The 14,081-nt window shown below is 52.2% G+C and overlaps 2 protein-coding genes and 1 pseudogene across 4 annotated transcripts in view; 1 reads left to right on the top strand and 2 right to left on the bottom strand.

Moving 5' to 3' along the window:
• Positions 1–3,810, top strand: part of LOC113224470 (metaxin-1) — an 11,387-nt gene extending 7,577 nt beyond the window's left edge. For both annotated transcript variants that reach the window (XM_026453632.2, XM_026453631.2), the window contains exons 4-8: positions 865–957; positions 1,122–1,304; positions 1,431–1,507; positions 1,973–2,127; positions 2,220–3,810. In XM_026453632.2, the coding sequence (XP_026309417.1) occupies positions 865–957; positions 1,122–1,304; positions 1,431–1,507; positions 1,973–2,127; positions 2,220–2,434 (723 nt within the window). In that variant the 3' untranslated portion in view covers positions 2,435–3,810. The remainder of the gene's footprint in view (positions 1–864; positions 958–1,121; positions 1,305–1,430; positions 1,508–1,972; positions 2,128–2,219) is intronic.
• LOC113219531 lies at positions 2,561–8,207 on the bottom strand (annotated as a pseudogene). Its single transcript, XR_003309195.1, has 7 exons — positions 8,061–8,207; positions 6,978–7,111; positions 6,595–6,767; positions 5,800–6,037; positions 3,777–3,940; positions 3,292–3,408; positions 2,561–3,197 (listed from the first exon to the last, which is right to left on the bottom strand). The product of XR_003309195.1 is annotated as a lysosomal acid glucosylceramidase-like (transcript).
• Positions 8,208–11,474: 3,267 nt separating this feature from the next.
• On the bottom strand, positions 11,475–12,353 carry LOC113224469 (histone H2A.Z). Its single transcript, XM_026453630.2, has one exon. The coding sequence runs from the start codon at positions 12,234–12,236 to the stop codon at positions 11,850–11,852; it is 387 nt and encodes a 128-aa protein (XP_026309415.1). The 5' UTR covers positions 12,237–12,353; the 3' UTR covers positions 11,475–11,849.
• Positions 12,354–14,081: the final 1,728 nt, after the last annotated feature.

Raw genomic sequence — 14,081 nt, 5'->3', positions numbered from 1 at the left:
AAAAGAGAGGATCCAGATAAAAGACAAGGTTCCTGGCAGGGCCAGGGCCACTGCCCTGATTCCTTAGGTGTGAACAGAGCTTTTCCAGTTTCCAAAGTATTCTAAATTATTTCCTAACACAGGGGCATTGAGAGAAAGAGATTCTTACCCCCGTTCCACACGGGAGAAACTGAGGCTCAGGGAGATTTAAGGATCATGCTCAAGAGGTTATCTGGGGACAAAGTTTACTCAGGATGTGGAGGGGGATGCTGAGGAGCAGGGACTGGAGCCTGGGAAGGTAGGGCAGGCTGAGACCTGGGGGTATGGGTGGAATGTGTATGTGGTAGTGGTGTCTGGGCCATGGAATGAAGTGGAATAAATAGCAAGAGCTGGGCACTGAGGGAACCAGCTGGGGGGCCCTGGGCGTGGGTTCCCTGGATCCAGGGAGTGTGAGGATGGCTTTCCCTGGTTCCTGAGGCATGGACCAAGTCCCAGCCTGCATCTGAGCTCCACTGTGCTAGCTTTGTGGTGTCTGGGTCGGGGAAGTTACCGTTAGAAAGCTGCCGTCAGCAGGCGTCCTTCCAGCTTTCCATGGAAGTTCTGGGAGCTGCTCCTAGTTTGGAGCCCCACCTTTCTTCCGTCTCCTCAATGGGCGCAGGACCTTGATGGCCAGTGGGTCCTGGGCCTCCAAGGCCCAGGTTTTTTGCCAACAGCAACAGGCTACTGGCTGGGCCCAGGCAAGGGAACCTTGGCAGGAAAAGTTCCTTGCTCTACCTCCACTACACTCAGAGGGCAGTGAGGGGGGTACCAGACAGGACTCCTTCTTCCCTGGTGAAGTGCCCCTGCAGCCCCCCAGTGTCCACGCCATGGATATTTCCTCCACAGAAGTACAATGCTGATTATGATCTGTCAGCTCGGCAAGGGGCAGACACCCTGGCCTTCATGTCTCTCCTGGAGGAGAAGTTGCTCCCGGTGCTGGTGAGTGTGCCCAGACCTCCCAGCATCCATGGTTAGCAGGGGAGGGGTTGGGCACACATAGACCCACCCAGAGACTCAGGACAGCATGGGGGTCAGAGCCCACCTTGAATCAGACAGGTGCACTGGCTCAGACCTGCCTGTTTCTTCCTGCCTACCCAATCCAGGTACATACTTTCTGGATAGACACCAAGAACTATGTGGAAGTGACCCGGAAGTGGTATGCAGAGGCTATGCCCTTTCCCCTCAACTTCTTCCTGCCTGGCCGCATGCAGCGGCAGTACATGGAACGGCTAGAGCTGCTGAGTGGGGAGCACGTGCCTGAGGATGAGGAAGAGCTGGAGAAGGAGGTAGCTCTGAGACCGGGGCCTGTTGTATGAGATGAGCCCCGAGGATGCTGGCCAGGAATGGGAATGCTTAGGTGGGGAGGTGGAACTGTTCCCGCAGCTGCAAGCCTACCTGTGTCGTCCCTACAGCTGTACCGAGAGGCTCGAGAGTGTCTGACCCTGCTCTCTCAGCGCCTGGGCTCTCAAAAGTTCTTCTTTGGAGATGCGTGAGTCTGACTCCAAGAGGGTAATGGGTGGCTTGGAAGAAGATACAGGTTCAGATGGAGCAGCTGGGGCTGGGGCTGGGGCTGGGGTGGGCTCAGGCTCTGGACAGGAGGTCCTTGGGACAGATACTGGCCCTGCTGACAGTGGGCCTGTGTGTGGGGCCAGAGCCTTCTCAGAGGTACAAAAGGGTAGGGTGGGAGGGCAGCCAGGCACAGGAGGGGCCTGAAGAGCTGTGGGGCACTGAATGTGCCCTTTATGCAGCCCTGGGATAGAGCCCTATTCAGGGCCAGGCTGGCGCCACCTGGGGATCTCTCCCAGTACCAGGTCTCGAACTGTGTGTCCTGTCTTCCCTGATGGCCGCCTGCTGCCCAGAGCCCACCTCAAGGGCTGACTCTTCCTCCAGCTCCATCTTTACCCCTTCTGTCCCAGTGCTTCTCCTCCATCCCACCCTTCTCTCTCTGCTCCAGCCCTGCCTCCTTGGACGCCTTCGTCTTTAGCTACTTGGCCCTGCTGCTGCAGGCAAAGCTGCCCAGTGGGAAGCTGCAGGCCCACCTGCGGGGGCTGCACAACCTCTGTGCCTATTGTACCCACATCCTCAGTCTCTACTTCCCCTGGGATGGAGGTAAGGGGCAGATGGGAGGGGCAGCCCTGGGGAGAGTGGGCAGGGATCCGAGAACTAGTTCCCCTAACTCACCTTCCTTCCTTGACCCTCAGCTGAGGTACCACCGCCACGCCAGACACCAGCAGGCCCAGAGACTGAGGAGGAGCCATACCGGCGCCGGAACCAGATCTTATCTGTGCTGGCAGGACTGGCAGCCATGGTGGGCTACGCCTTGCTCAGCGGCATTGTCTCCATCCAGCGGGCAACGCCTGCTCGGGCCCCAGGCACCCGGGCCCTGGGCATGGCTGAGGAGGACGAAGAGGAATGATTTGTCCTCACGCTCCCAGGACTGGTTTTTCTACTCTCGTGCATTCCAGAGGCCCCCGTGCCTCCTCTTTGCTGGTACAGCCGGACACGGGGTGCTGCCCCCCAGAATAAAGCCACTCACACTGACTGGGCTCAAACATTTTCTCCTTTAAGAGCTGCCATTTTTCCTGGTTAGTCCCACAGGAACCATCTGGGTGCCTGGGCACACCTGCTGCTGCTTTAAGGCTTCCGCCCTGATGCTGACACTGCTGCTCCACGGGCCCAGTTCTGCATCTCCAGGAAAGACAAACAGTCTCCAGTTTTGGGCCCAGCTTTCCTAGTCTCTTCTTTTCCTTACCCTCACCCTTCATCTTGTGTTTGTACGACAGTGAGCTCACCCTAGGCCTGGGCCCAGGTCCAGTTTCCAAAGCAAGCAGCACACAGTGCACGTTCACATAAGCATGGGGGCTGGGGGGACACTGGGGCTTACTGATCTTTTTCTAGGGGCCTCCAGCCCCTGGCACCACCTAGAGGGGAAAGTGAATCACCCAAACCACTGCCCTTGGGCTTATGTCGCTGTAAGCTCACCCTGGCCCTGCTGTGCCCTCTTTAGCCACAGACAGCGTGTGAGCTGACTCTGTCCCTTTAATGCTCAGGCTGAGCTTGAGTATCCACTCCATCACTGGCGACGCCACAGGTAGGTGTGAATGGAGTAGCCAGGTGAGATCGTCTCCAGGAAGCCCACGGCAGGATCCTTGATGGTAAGAGGCACATCCTTAGAGGAGCTAGGGAGTGGGGAGGAGAAACTAAGAGTGTGATCCTGCCAAGGCCCCCGACCCTGTCTTCAGCCCACTTCCCAGACCCCACTATTGCCCTCACCGGTTTAGCACGACCACAACGGCAGAGCCATCGGGATGCATCAGTGCCACTGTGTCCAGGTCGTTCTTCTGACTGGCAACCAGCCCCACTCTCTGGGAGCCCTCAGGAATGAACTTGCTGAATGTGGGAACAGATGGTCAGAGTCCGTCGGGGTACCGCCCATGAAACCCTCATCTAAGAAGTCACCCACCCATATACCCACCTCATAACTCCTGCAGAAGCTCTGCCCTGGGTCTCTAGACCTGGAGCCATGCTGCTGGGCACTGACCCTGCTTTTCTACATCACAGTCCAGCCTCAGGCATTGGGGTTGTCTGTTGCTACCTAGTCACTTCCTGCCTCCATGGTGCAAAAGGGGATGGGTGTGCCTCTCCCGAGGTCCACCCTAAACACCTTCCTGCTCCCTCATGGTGTAGAGTGATGTAAGCCATCTGATGTAGGAGATGATAAGCCTGGTATGGAATGGGGGTGCCCGCCCTCCACTCACCTGAAGTGACCAAGGTGGTAGAACATGGGCTGTTTGTAAAACGTGTCCTTGGTGATGTCTACAATGACGGGACTGTCGACAAAATTACGCACCCAGTTGGGTCCTCCTTCGGGGTTCAGGGCGAGGTTCCAGTCGGTCCAGCCGACCACATGGTACAGGAGGTTCTGGGGTAAGGACAAAGGCAAAGAGACAAAGGCTCAACACTGGGGGCTCCCAGAGACTGTAGGTAAGGGTCACATGAGGGAGAAGTGGCTGTGGGTAGCTCAGCCCTGTGAGGGGCACATTCCTTAGCCTCTAAGGAGTTGGGGGTGTGAAGATTGAGGCATCTCAAGGGGAGCTGAGAAGTCTGAGGCAGGTGCAAGTGCATCAGTAGTTGCAAAAGGGGCTATGAGCCGGGCGTGGTGCCTCATGCCTGTAATCCCAGTGCTTTGGGAGGCTGAGGTGGGCGGATCACAAGGTCAGGAGATCGAGACCATCCTGGTTAACACGGTGAAACCCCGTCTTTACTAAAAATACAAAAAAATTAGCTGGTCGTGGTGGCAGGCACCTGCAGTCCCAGCTACTTGGGAAGCTGAGGCAGGAGAATGACGTGAACCCGGGTGGCGGAGCTTGCAGTGAGCCGAGATCATGCCACTGCACTCCAGCCTGGGCGACAGAGCCAAACTTTGTCTCAAAAAAAAAAGAAAAAGTGCAATGAGGTGTGCAGTCCTGTGAAGGAAAGGCAAGATGGGGAATCATGGTTCCCCAGTTGCCCAAAAGGGCAGGCTAGCTGGGGGAAGCTGGACAGGAAAGGTCTGTCAGTCTTTCGTGAGACTACTAAGGGGTCTGAGGTCTGCTTTGCAGGAAGGCAGACTGGGGTGGCTTACCGTGATGATGCTGTGGCTGTACTGCATCCCTCGATCCCAGGAGCCTAGCCGCACACTCTGCTCCCAGAACTTGGAGCCCACACAGGCCTCTGAGGCAAAGAGCATGGTGTTGGGGAACAGGCGGTGTGTCTCCCCTAGGGTGGCTTTGGCTGGAGCCAGAAAGTCCAGGTACCAATGTACAGCAATGCCATGAACATACTTAGCTGCCTCTGGGTCTGTCAGTACCTGCAAAGGAAGAGCAAGTGACCCTGGACCTTGCACACAGGCTTCTGGAACTTCCAATTCCTCTTATAGGAATCCTGGCAATGGGTGATGGGAAGAATGCAACTAGAGAGGTTTGGGGAGATATTTTTTTTTGTTTTTGAGACAGGATATAACTCCATCACTCAGGCTGGAGTACAGTGGCACAATCATAGCTCCCTGCAGCCTTGACTTCCTAGGGTCAATTGATCCTCCTGCGTTAGCCTCGTGAGTAGCTGGGACTACACGGGTGCCACACCCAGCTAATTTGTGTGTGTGTGTGTGTGTATACACATATAGTTTTTGTTTTTTTTGTAGAGATGGGATTTCACCATGTTTCCCAGGCTGGTCTTGAATTTCTTAGGTTCAAGTGATCCACCCACCTTGGCCTCCCATAGTGCTGAGATTACAGATATGAACCACCGCCCCAAGCCTAGAGAGAGGTTTTTTTTTTTTTTTTGAGATGCATTCTCACTCAGTCGCCGGACTGGAGTGCAGTGGCACGATCTCATCTCACCGCAACCACCATCTCCCGGGTTCAACTGATTCTCCCTTCTCAGCCCCCCAAGTAGCTGGGATTACAGGTACCCACCATCATGCCCAGATAATTTTTTTTTTTTTATTTTAGTAGAGACAGGGTTTCAACACGTTGGCCAGGCTGGTCTTAAACTCCTGACCTCAGGTGATCCGCCCACCTCGGCCTCCCAAAGTGCTGGGGTTACATGAGTGAGCCACCTCGTCTGGCCCCTAGAAAGGTTTAAAGTGATAACTGTGGGATCCATGGCGCCCTGGAGGCCCAGGGAAATGGTGCTCTAGGAATCCACAGTTGGGTAGAGAAATTGCTCTAAGTTTGGGAGCCAGTCATTTGGAGGCTAGATTTGAAGGTCACTGGAGCACCATGCAGGTCTGGGCCTTACCACCTTTGCCCAGTGGGGCAGCAGCAAGCGTTGGTCATCCAGCATGAGCAGGCGGACATTGTGGTGAGTACTGTTGGCGAGGGTAGGACCTAGGTCACGGGCAATGAAGTCTCGCTGATGTTCAGGGGTGAAGCCCAGGCACTGGAAGGGGTATCCACTCAATAGCCCAGCAGAAGGCTCATTTTCAGCTGTCACTGCCCAGAACTGTAACTTGTGCTCTGCATAGGCATCCAGGAACCTGGCAAGAGAAAGGTCATGAGTGATCCAGCCAAGAAGGTGGAGCAGACCAGCTGGGTGTGTTGGCTCACGCCTGTAATCCCAGCACTTTGGGAGGCTGAGGCAGGTAGATCACTTGAGGTCAGGAGTTAGAGAACAGCCTACCCAACCTGGGGAAACCCCGTCTCTACTAAAAACAGAAAAATTAGCTGGGCATGGTGGCAGGCACCTATAATCCCAGCTACTTGGAAGGCTGAGGCAGGAGAATCACTTGAACTCGAGAGGCAGAGGTTACAGTGAGCGAAGATGGCGCCACGGCACTCCAGCCTGGGTGACAGAGAGAGAGACTCCTTCTCAAAAAAAAAAAAAGAAGAAAAAGAAAGTGGGCCAGACTGAGAGAACAGGAAGCCTGATGGAGTGGGCAAGATTGACAGGCCCAAGTCTGAAAGGCCCAGAAGGTAGAAAGGTGAGCTGAGGAGAGGCAGATCTGGAAGTGGAACCCGGTTGAGGGTTGGGACATAGATCAGCGTGGCCAAAGGGGAGGCCAGTCCTGATCCCACAGCCTTGCTGATCCCTTACTTCACAAAGTATCTGGCCCAGGTCTGGTGGTAGATGTCTCTGGGCTGTCCCTTGAGTGACACCTTCCCATTCACCACTCCACTGATCTTGAGCCTGGTGGGTGATGTCCAGGGGTTGGCAAGGAGTAAAACGGGATGCTGGGCCAACTACAGGGCTTGGTGAATCAGGGGTATCTAAAGACAAAGGTAGTGAAGAGAGAAGCACCCAGAGTTGGAACACATACTAGCCCAACCAGTGCATCTGGTTCAGCCATCAGCCCCCACCCTCCCACCCCGGGGACAAAATAGCAGGGGACAAAACATCTCTACAAGCAGACCTACCGTACAGCTTCTCAACCCCCAGACATCAGGGCCATCAGAGCCTGAAAAAGCTAGAATGCCTACCTTGAGCTTGGTATCTTCCTCTGGGAGGCTGAAGTTGTGCAACTGGAAATCATCAGGGGTGTCTGCATATGTGTAGGTGCGGATGGAGAAGTCACAGCTGGCCATGGGTACGCGGATGATGTTATATCCGATTCCTACAGAAAAGGATGATCAAGATATGGTAGTCTAAGTCAATAGGAAAGTACAGGACTCTGCTTATCACTTGTCAGTCCTAATAGTGTCTGAGTCAGGGCCAAAGGGAACTTGGGCTCCTGGGTTGGAACCTGTGGAGGCTGGCACCTGGGTGAAGCACAGGCCTTTCTGAGCCTGAGTCCATAATAGTTAGCAGATGATAAGCAGGGAAATCTTATTTCAGAGGGCATTAAAACAGGAACCAAATGTCAGGGATGGGCAGAAGTCAGGGTCCAAAGAAAGGGCAAAGAAAAGTGTTGGTGGCTCATGCCTGTAATCCCAGCACTTTGGGAGGCTGAGGCGGGCAGATCACAAGGTCAGGAGTTCGCTATCATCCTGGCCAACATAGTGAAACCCCATCTCTACTAAAAATACAGAAAATGAGCCGGGCATGGTGGCAGGCACCTGTAATCCCAGGTACTCGGAAGGCTGAGACAGGAGAATCACTTGAACCCAGGAGGTGGAGGTTCAGTGAGCCGAGATTGTGCCACTGCACTCCAGCCTGGGCGACAGTGCGAGACTCCTCAAAAAAAAAAAGAGAAACATGTTGGCTGGGCTCGGTGGCTCACACCTGTAATCCCAGCATTTTGGGAGGCTAAGGCAGGTGGATCATTTGAGGTCAGGAGTTTAAGCCTAGCCTAGTCAACATGATGAAACCCTGTCTCTACTAAAAATACAAAAATTAGCCAGGTGGTAGTGGCGCATGCCTATAATTCCAGCTACTCAGGAGGCTGAGGCAGGAGAATCACTATAGCCTGGGAGGCAGAGGTTGCTGTGGGTGGAGATCATGCCCTCTGCACTCCTGTCTCGGCGACAGAGTGAGCAGAGTGAGATTCTGTCTCAAAAAAATTAAAAAATAAAAAAACAAAAAGTGTCAATGGCGCTATGTCATCTTGTCCCCTTCCTCCTCACCTTCTTCAGAGAAGTACGATTTAAGTAGCAAATTTTGGGCAGGGGGTGACAGGGCAAGGATGTTGAGAGCAGCAGCATCTGTCATGGCCCCTCCAAATCCCTTCACTTTCTGGAACTTCTGTTCTGGCTGCAGGGTCAGTAGCAGGCCTGAGGACATCCACAGGGAATAAGGGTCTCAGTGCCCAGGGGGGGAATTCCTTGATGATCACTGACACCGTTTACCTCTAAGAGGACCCAGCCTGGCCTGGGGGGTGAAGGGTGTAATGGTTACCTGTGCCTGTGCGATTGGCCTGGATGGTCCCCGTACTCAGCTTCATCCGTCGCCCACTGCGTGTAGTCTCATAGCGGCTGAAGGTACCGAGGGCAGGAAAGGTCAGGGGATCAAGAGAGTCACAGTATGTGGCATTGCAGACACAGACCACCAAGTTGTAGCTGAAGCTTTTAGGGATGCAGGGGCGCCACCTGGGAGGGAGGGAGCCCAAGCAGAGGTGAGGTCTGATGAGGATGTGGAGAACGGACACAGCTGCTCGGAGAGAAAGAATATGATTTCAAAACTCCTCACCCCAAAGTTGGTCTCAGTCACTAAAAAGGATTTATTGAGCACCTATTAAAAGTCTACCACCAGAGTACTGGAAGGCTACCAAAGGACTACGAGGCAGAAGGGAGCCTCTGTGCTACTTCACCACCGCCTTGACTCACCTACCTGATGCCCATGACACTGCCTGAAGTAGAAGCAATCCTGTGAAGCTGGCGGCCATGATGCTTACCCTACCCGAAGGCTTGGGACATTCCTGAGGACAGAATGAGGAGTGGCTGAAAAGCAAGCCCCTCTCCCCCCTCAACTTCTCTCCTGGGCAGAGTTTAGCTGCCTTTGGGTGCCCATGGCCTAATCTCCCACATTCATTAGGACAAGGCCCATAGACACCTGGGTGCAGCTCTCCCTGCAACCTTTCTGATGACAACTCTCTGCCCACTCCAAATCAGGACGCTCCCCACCACTCTTCCCACCCATTTCAACTTCGACCCCTCCCTCCATCTGTGCCTTGCTCAAAGAGCCATGATGGCCCTGGATTCAAAGACAGTCTGTCATTCACTGAATTCCAGTGCCAGGATTCCAGAAGCACTGTGACAGTGCTGATTGGGAGCTCTCTCTTACCTCTCTGGAAAACTTCATCACCTCAGGGTCATTGGATGAGGAGAAGACCACAGGGGTTCCAGAGTCTCTGAAGGATAGAGGATCCGCTAAACAAAAACAAGGATGCAGGTACCTGCCGTAGCTATAGGCACTAGGTCAGCCCTGCAAGTAATTCCGGCTTCCTGACATGGATGGGTCATGTGATGACTGGGAGTGTCACATGACACAGGAAGTGAGGCAATTGCAGGCATATTTCTAAAGGGCAATTGGCTTCCTCCCATCTGTTACAGATTATATGCACTATAAAACTCTGGAGGGCATGTATGGGTGACAACTTTAGGAAGAGCCTAGAACACAGATTTGGGTGGAGAATGAGGTAGAGGCTTCTAAATCCCAGAGAATGGGAACCACAGCAGGCACACTGCTTTTTTGATAGAAATGTCAAAAAAGGTACAAATAAAGCTGATATGATTAAAAAAAAAAAAAATTCACTGTGCAAAATACTGACAATACCGAGATGTTTAAGACACAGTCTTTGCCCTATAGAGGCGTGTGAGGCATGGAAGTCAGACACAGATATTTACAGATAAAGACAGAAACGGTAACAGGTGTGCATGGAGAGCTCTCTGAGATGAGGAGGGACCATTCGTGGGTGGGGAATTATCTAGGGTGGCTTCACAGAGGAAAAAGTGAGGGGGCTTATTAGCTGGTCAAGTGCAGGGTGCAAGGAGGGTGGGACACCGGCAGTGGGATGACAGGACTGGAGGGAAGGAGTGGTTAGTGCTGCTCCTCTGCAGCGTCCTTTGTTTCATCATCAGATGCAGATGGTAATAACTGTTCTTCCTTTCTCACAGGACAGGGAGGTTTGTAAGTAGTTCAGAAACCAGAAAGTGTTGTACAAAGCCGTATCCTCAGTGGACACAAGGAGGAAGTTGTCCGTGCCGTGGCCTCACGAACCACATCAAATGAGATTTCGCGGGAGTGGCACATGCAGTCATGACCTGACTAACCCCAGCTCTCAGTCTATTTCCTTGCCTGGAAAATGGAGGCAATGCCACAACCTCAAAGGGTGGTTACTGCAGTCAGTGAGGTAAGTGCAGTGCCTGACCACTTGGTAGGCACCTGGGAACACTTGTTTGCTGTTTGTATTTTTTTGTTCTTGTTGTTTTTTGAGGTAGAGTCTCGCTCTGCTGCCCAGGCTAGAGTGCGGTGGCGTGATCTCGGCTCACTGCAACCTCCGCCTCCTGGGTTCGAGTGATTCTCCTGCCTCAGCCTCCCAAGTAGCTGGGATTACAGGTGCCTGCCACCATGCTCGGCTAATTTTTTTATTTTTAGTAGCGACGGGGTTTCACTATGTTGACCAGGCTGGTCTCGAACTCTGGACCGCAGGTGATCTGCCTGCCCTGGTATTCGAAAGTGCTAGGATTACAGGCATGAGCCACTGCGCTGGAACCCAGCCATCCTTTTTGTTCTTTAAATGACCTCAGTGAAGTCTTTCTAGATACACCCCCAAGCAAAATTGATCATTTCTTCTTCTAGGTTCCTCGAGTAATTTTTCTTTTTTTTTTGGTTTTGAGACCGAGTCTTGCCCTGTTGCCCAGGCTGGAGTGCAGTGTGATCTCGGCTCACTGCAACCTCCACCTCCCTGATTCAAGCAATGGCCCTGCCTCAGCCTCCCTGATTCAAGCAATTGCCCTGCCTCAGCCTCCTGAGTAGCTGGGATTACAGGAGCCCACCACCATGCCCAGCTAATGTTTGTATTTTTAGTAGAGATGGGGTTTCACCATGTTGGCCAGGCTGGTCTTGAATCCCTGACCTCAGGTGATCCACCAGCCTCAGCCTCCTAAGGTGCTGGGATTACAGCATGAGCCACCACACCCGGTCCCTCCAGTAATTAAGTACAGTCTCAGTGAGATGGCAAGGTTGGAATCCTGGCTACACCATTTACTGGCTGTTTGACCTTCAATAAATCAAGCACTCTAAGCCTCTGTTTCATCTATAAAAGGGGAGTGATAACTCCTACCTCAGAGAATTGTTGTGAGGTTTGAGTGTGATAATGTGTCTCTAGTGCACTGCTTGACACTAAACATTGCAACATGTTAGGCCTATGTTCCTGGAGTTCCTTGAAGGAATGTCTTACTCATTCTAAATATCCTTGTAGACAGCCTGGCACAGGTGTGGCTGTCAAGTTGTAGAACTGAACTAGTTGCTTCACTATCAGTATCCACCTCTTCCAGACTTCCTGCTTTTCTTTCTTTTTCTTTTTTTTTTTTTTTTAGTTTGGGATATGACCTTTATTGAGCTTATCCACCAGAGTGGAAATAATGTCTGTACAAAACCAAATGTTTGTTACTATAACTTCTGCATCACAATTAAAATCCAAACAGTTTTTTAAAAACAGTCAACTCAATCAAAACCCACTACTTCAGAATCAATAGCTTCTTTGAAGCCACAGTAACACTTAAATATGGTTAAGACTCGAATGCAGAAATTTGGTTGGTTGGAAAGCTAATTAAACTTCCAACTTGCTCAAATAGAATTACAAAAAGGCAAAATTGTGTTTTTCACAGAGATACAGTCCACTGGAATCACCAACACTGGACAGCTGTTAAGAGTATTTAGAGTCCTGAGATAACAAGGAATCCAGGCATCCTTTAGACAGTCTTCTGTTGTCCTTTCTTCCCAATCAGAGATTTGTGGATGTGTGGAATGACACCACCACCAGCAATTGTAGCCTTGATAAGCGAATCCAATTCTTCATCTCCACGAATAGCAAGTTGCAAGTGACGAGGGGTAATACGCTTTACCTTTAAGTCTTTTGATGCATTTCCTGCCAGTTCAAGTACCTCTGCGGTGAGGTACTCCAGGATGGCTGCGCTGTACACAGCGGCAGTCGCGCCCACACGTCCATGACTGGTCGTCCTAGATTTCAGGTGTCGATGAATACGGCCCACTGGGAACTGCAAGCCGGCTCTCTGCGAGCGGGAAACCGCCTTTGTCTTGGCCTTTCCGGAGTCCTTTCCAGCCTTACCGCCAGCCATTTCGAATTCTGCTGAAGCTCAAGCAAGCAAGGCAGAGAAAAGGCTAATCGGACCCACGGTGAGATCCCACCACCTACTCCTTCGTCGCACCGCGATTCAAACTGCCTTTTTTTTTTTTTTTTGAGATGAAGTCTCACTCTGTTACCCAGTCTGGAGTGCAGTGGCTGTCTCAGCTCACTGCAACCTCTGCCTCCTGGGTTCAAGCAATTCTCCTGCCTCAGCCTCCCAAGTAGTTGGGACTACAGGCACGCACCACCATGCCTGGCTAATTTTTGTATTTTTAGTAGAGACGGGGTTTCACCATGTTAGCCAGGCTGGTCTCAACCTCCTGACCTCAGGTGATTCGCATGCCTTGGCCTCCCAAAGGGCTGGGATTACAGGCATGAGCCACAGCGCCCAGCCTGACTTCCTGCTTTTCAAGGAAACATTGCACAGGATTTGTTCTGGGTAGGGCAGGTAATTATCTAGTACCTTACTTCCCTCAAATTCATTCATCTCACAGATATTTCCTGAGCACATTCCACATTTGCCTTTCCTGCTTTAGTGAGTTTAGAAGTTAAACCGTCTCCTTCCTCTTTCCCTCTGTGTACAGTGAGTGAGCCTCTTCTGTTTTGGCCAGGTACTGAGCAACCTTTTTTTTTTTTTTGAGACAGAGTCTCGCTCTGTTGCCCAGGTTGGAGTGCAGTGGCGGGATCTCAGCTCACTGCAAGCTCTGCCTCCTGGGTTCACGCCATTCTCTTGCCTCAGCCTCCTGAGTAGCTGGGACTACAGACGTCTGCCACCACGTCTGGCTAATTTTTTGTATTTTTAGTAGAGATGGGGTTTCACCGTGTTAGCCAGGATGATCTTGATCTCCTGACCTCGTGATCTGCCCGCCTCGGCCTCCCAAAGTGCTGGGATTACAGGCATGACCCACCACACCCAGTGGCTTAATTTTTGTATTTTTAGTAGGGATGGGGTTTCACCATGTTGGTCAGGCTAGTCTTGAACTCCTGACCTCATGATCTGCCTACCTTGGTCTCCCAAGTGCTGGGATTACAGGTGTGAGCCACTGCGTCAGACCAATTTTTTTTTTTTTTTTTTTTTTTTTGAGACAGGGTCTCCATATGTTGCCCTGGCTGGGGTGCAGTGGCTTGATTTCGGCTCAGTGCAACCTCTACCTCTTGGGCTCAAGCAGTCTTCCCACTTCAGCCTCCAGAGTAACTGGGACTACAGGCGCACACCACCACACCTGGCTAATTCCAGTTTTTTGTGTTTTTTTTTTTGAAACAGAGTCTTGTTCTGTTGCCCAGGCTGGAGTGCAGTGGCAGGATCTCAGCTCACTGCAAGCTCCGCCTCCCGGGTTTACGCCATTCTCCTGCCTCAGCCTCCTGAGTAGCTAGGACTACAAGCGTCTGCCACCACGCCTGGCTAATTTTTTGTATTTTTAGTAGAGACGGAGTTTCGCCGTGTTAGCCAGGATGGTCTCGATCTCCTGACCTCGTGATCTGCAGGCCTGACTCCCAAAGTGCTGGGATTACAGCCGTGAGCCACGGCGCCCAGACTAGCGTCTATATTTTTTGTACAGACAGGGTCTTGCTGTGTTGCGCAGATTGGTCTCAAACTCCTAAACTCAAAGGATCTCCTGCCTCTACTTTGCAAAGTGCGGGGATTACAGGCACAATGCACCGTGCCCGCCCCCTTTTTCTTCTTTTTATACTTTTTTTTTTTTTCCTGAGACGGAGTCTCACTCTGTCGCCGGTGCTGGAGTGCAGTGGCCGGATCTCAGCTCACTGCAAGCTCCGCCTCCCGGGTTTACGCCATTCTCCTGCCTCAGCCTCCCGAGTAGCTGGGACTACAGACGCC

This window comes from Piliocolobus tephrosceles, unplaced genomic scaffold, assembly GCF_002776525.5.
Source record: "Piliocolobus tephrosceles isolate RC106 unplaced genomic scaffold, ASM277652v3 unscaffolded_44884, whole genome shotgun sequence".
In the NCBI taxonomy this organism is placed as follows: domain Eukaryota; kingdom Metazoa; phylum Chordata; class Mammalia; order Primates; family Cercopithecidae; genus Piliocolobus; species Piliocolobus tephrosceles.
This window is presented reverse-complemented; position numbering and strand designations above follow the sequence as displayed.

Bases quoted from the DNA above. Each gene is read 5' to 3' on its own strand.
- LOC113224469 (XM_026453630.2), bottom strand. From the start codon at position 12,236: ATGGCTGGCGGTAAGGCTGGAAAGGACTCCGGAAAGGCCAAGACAAAG.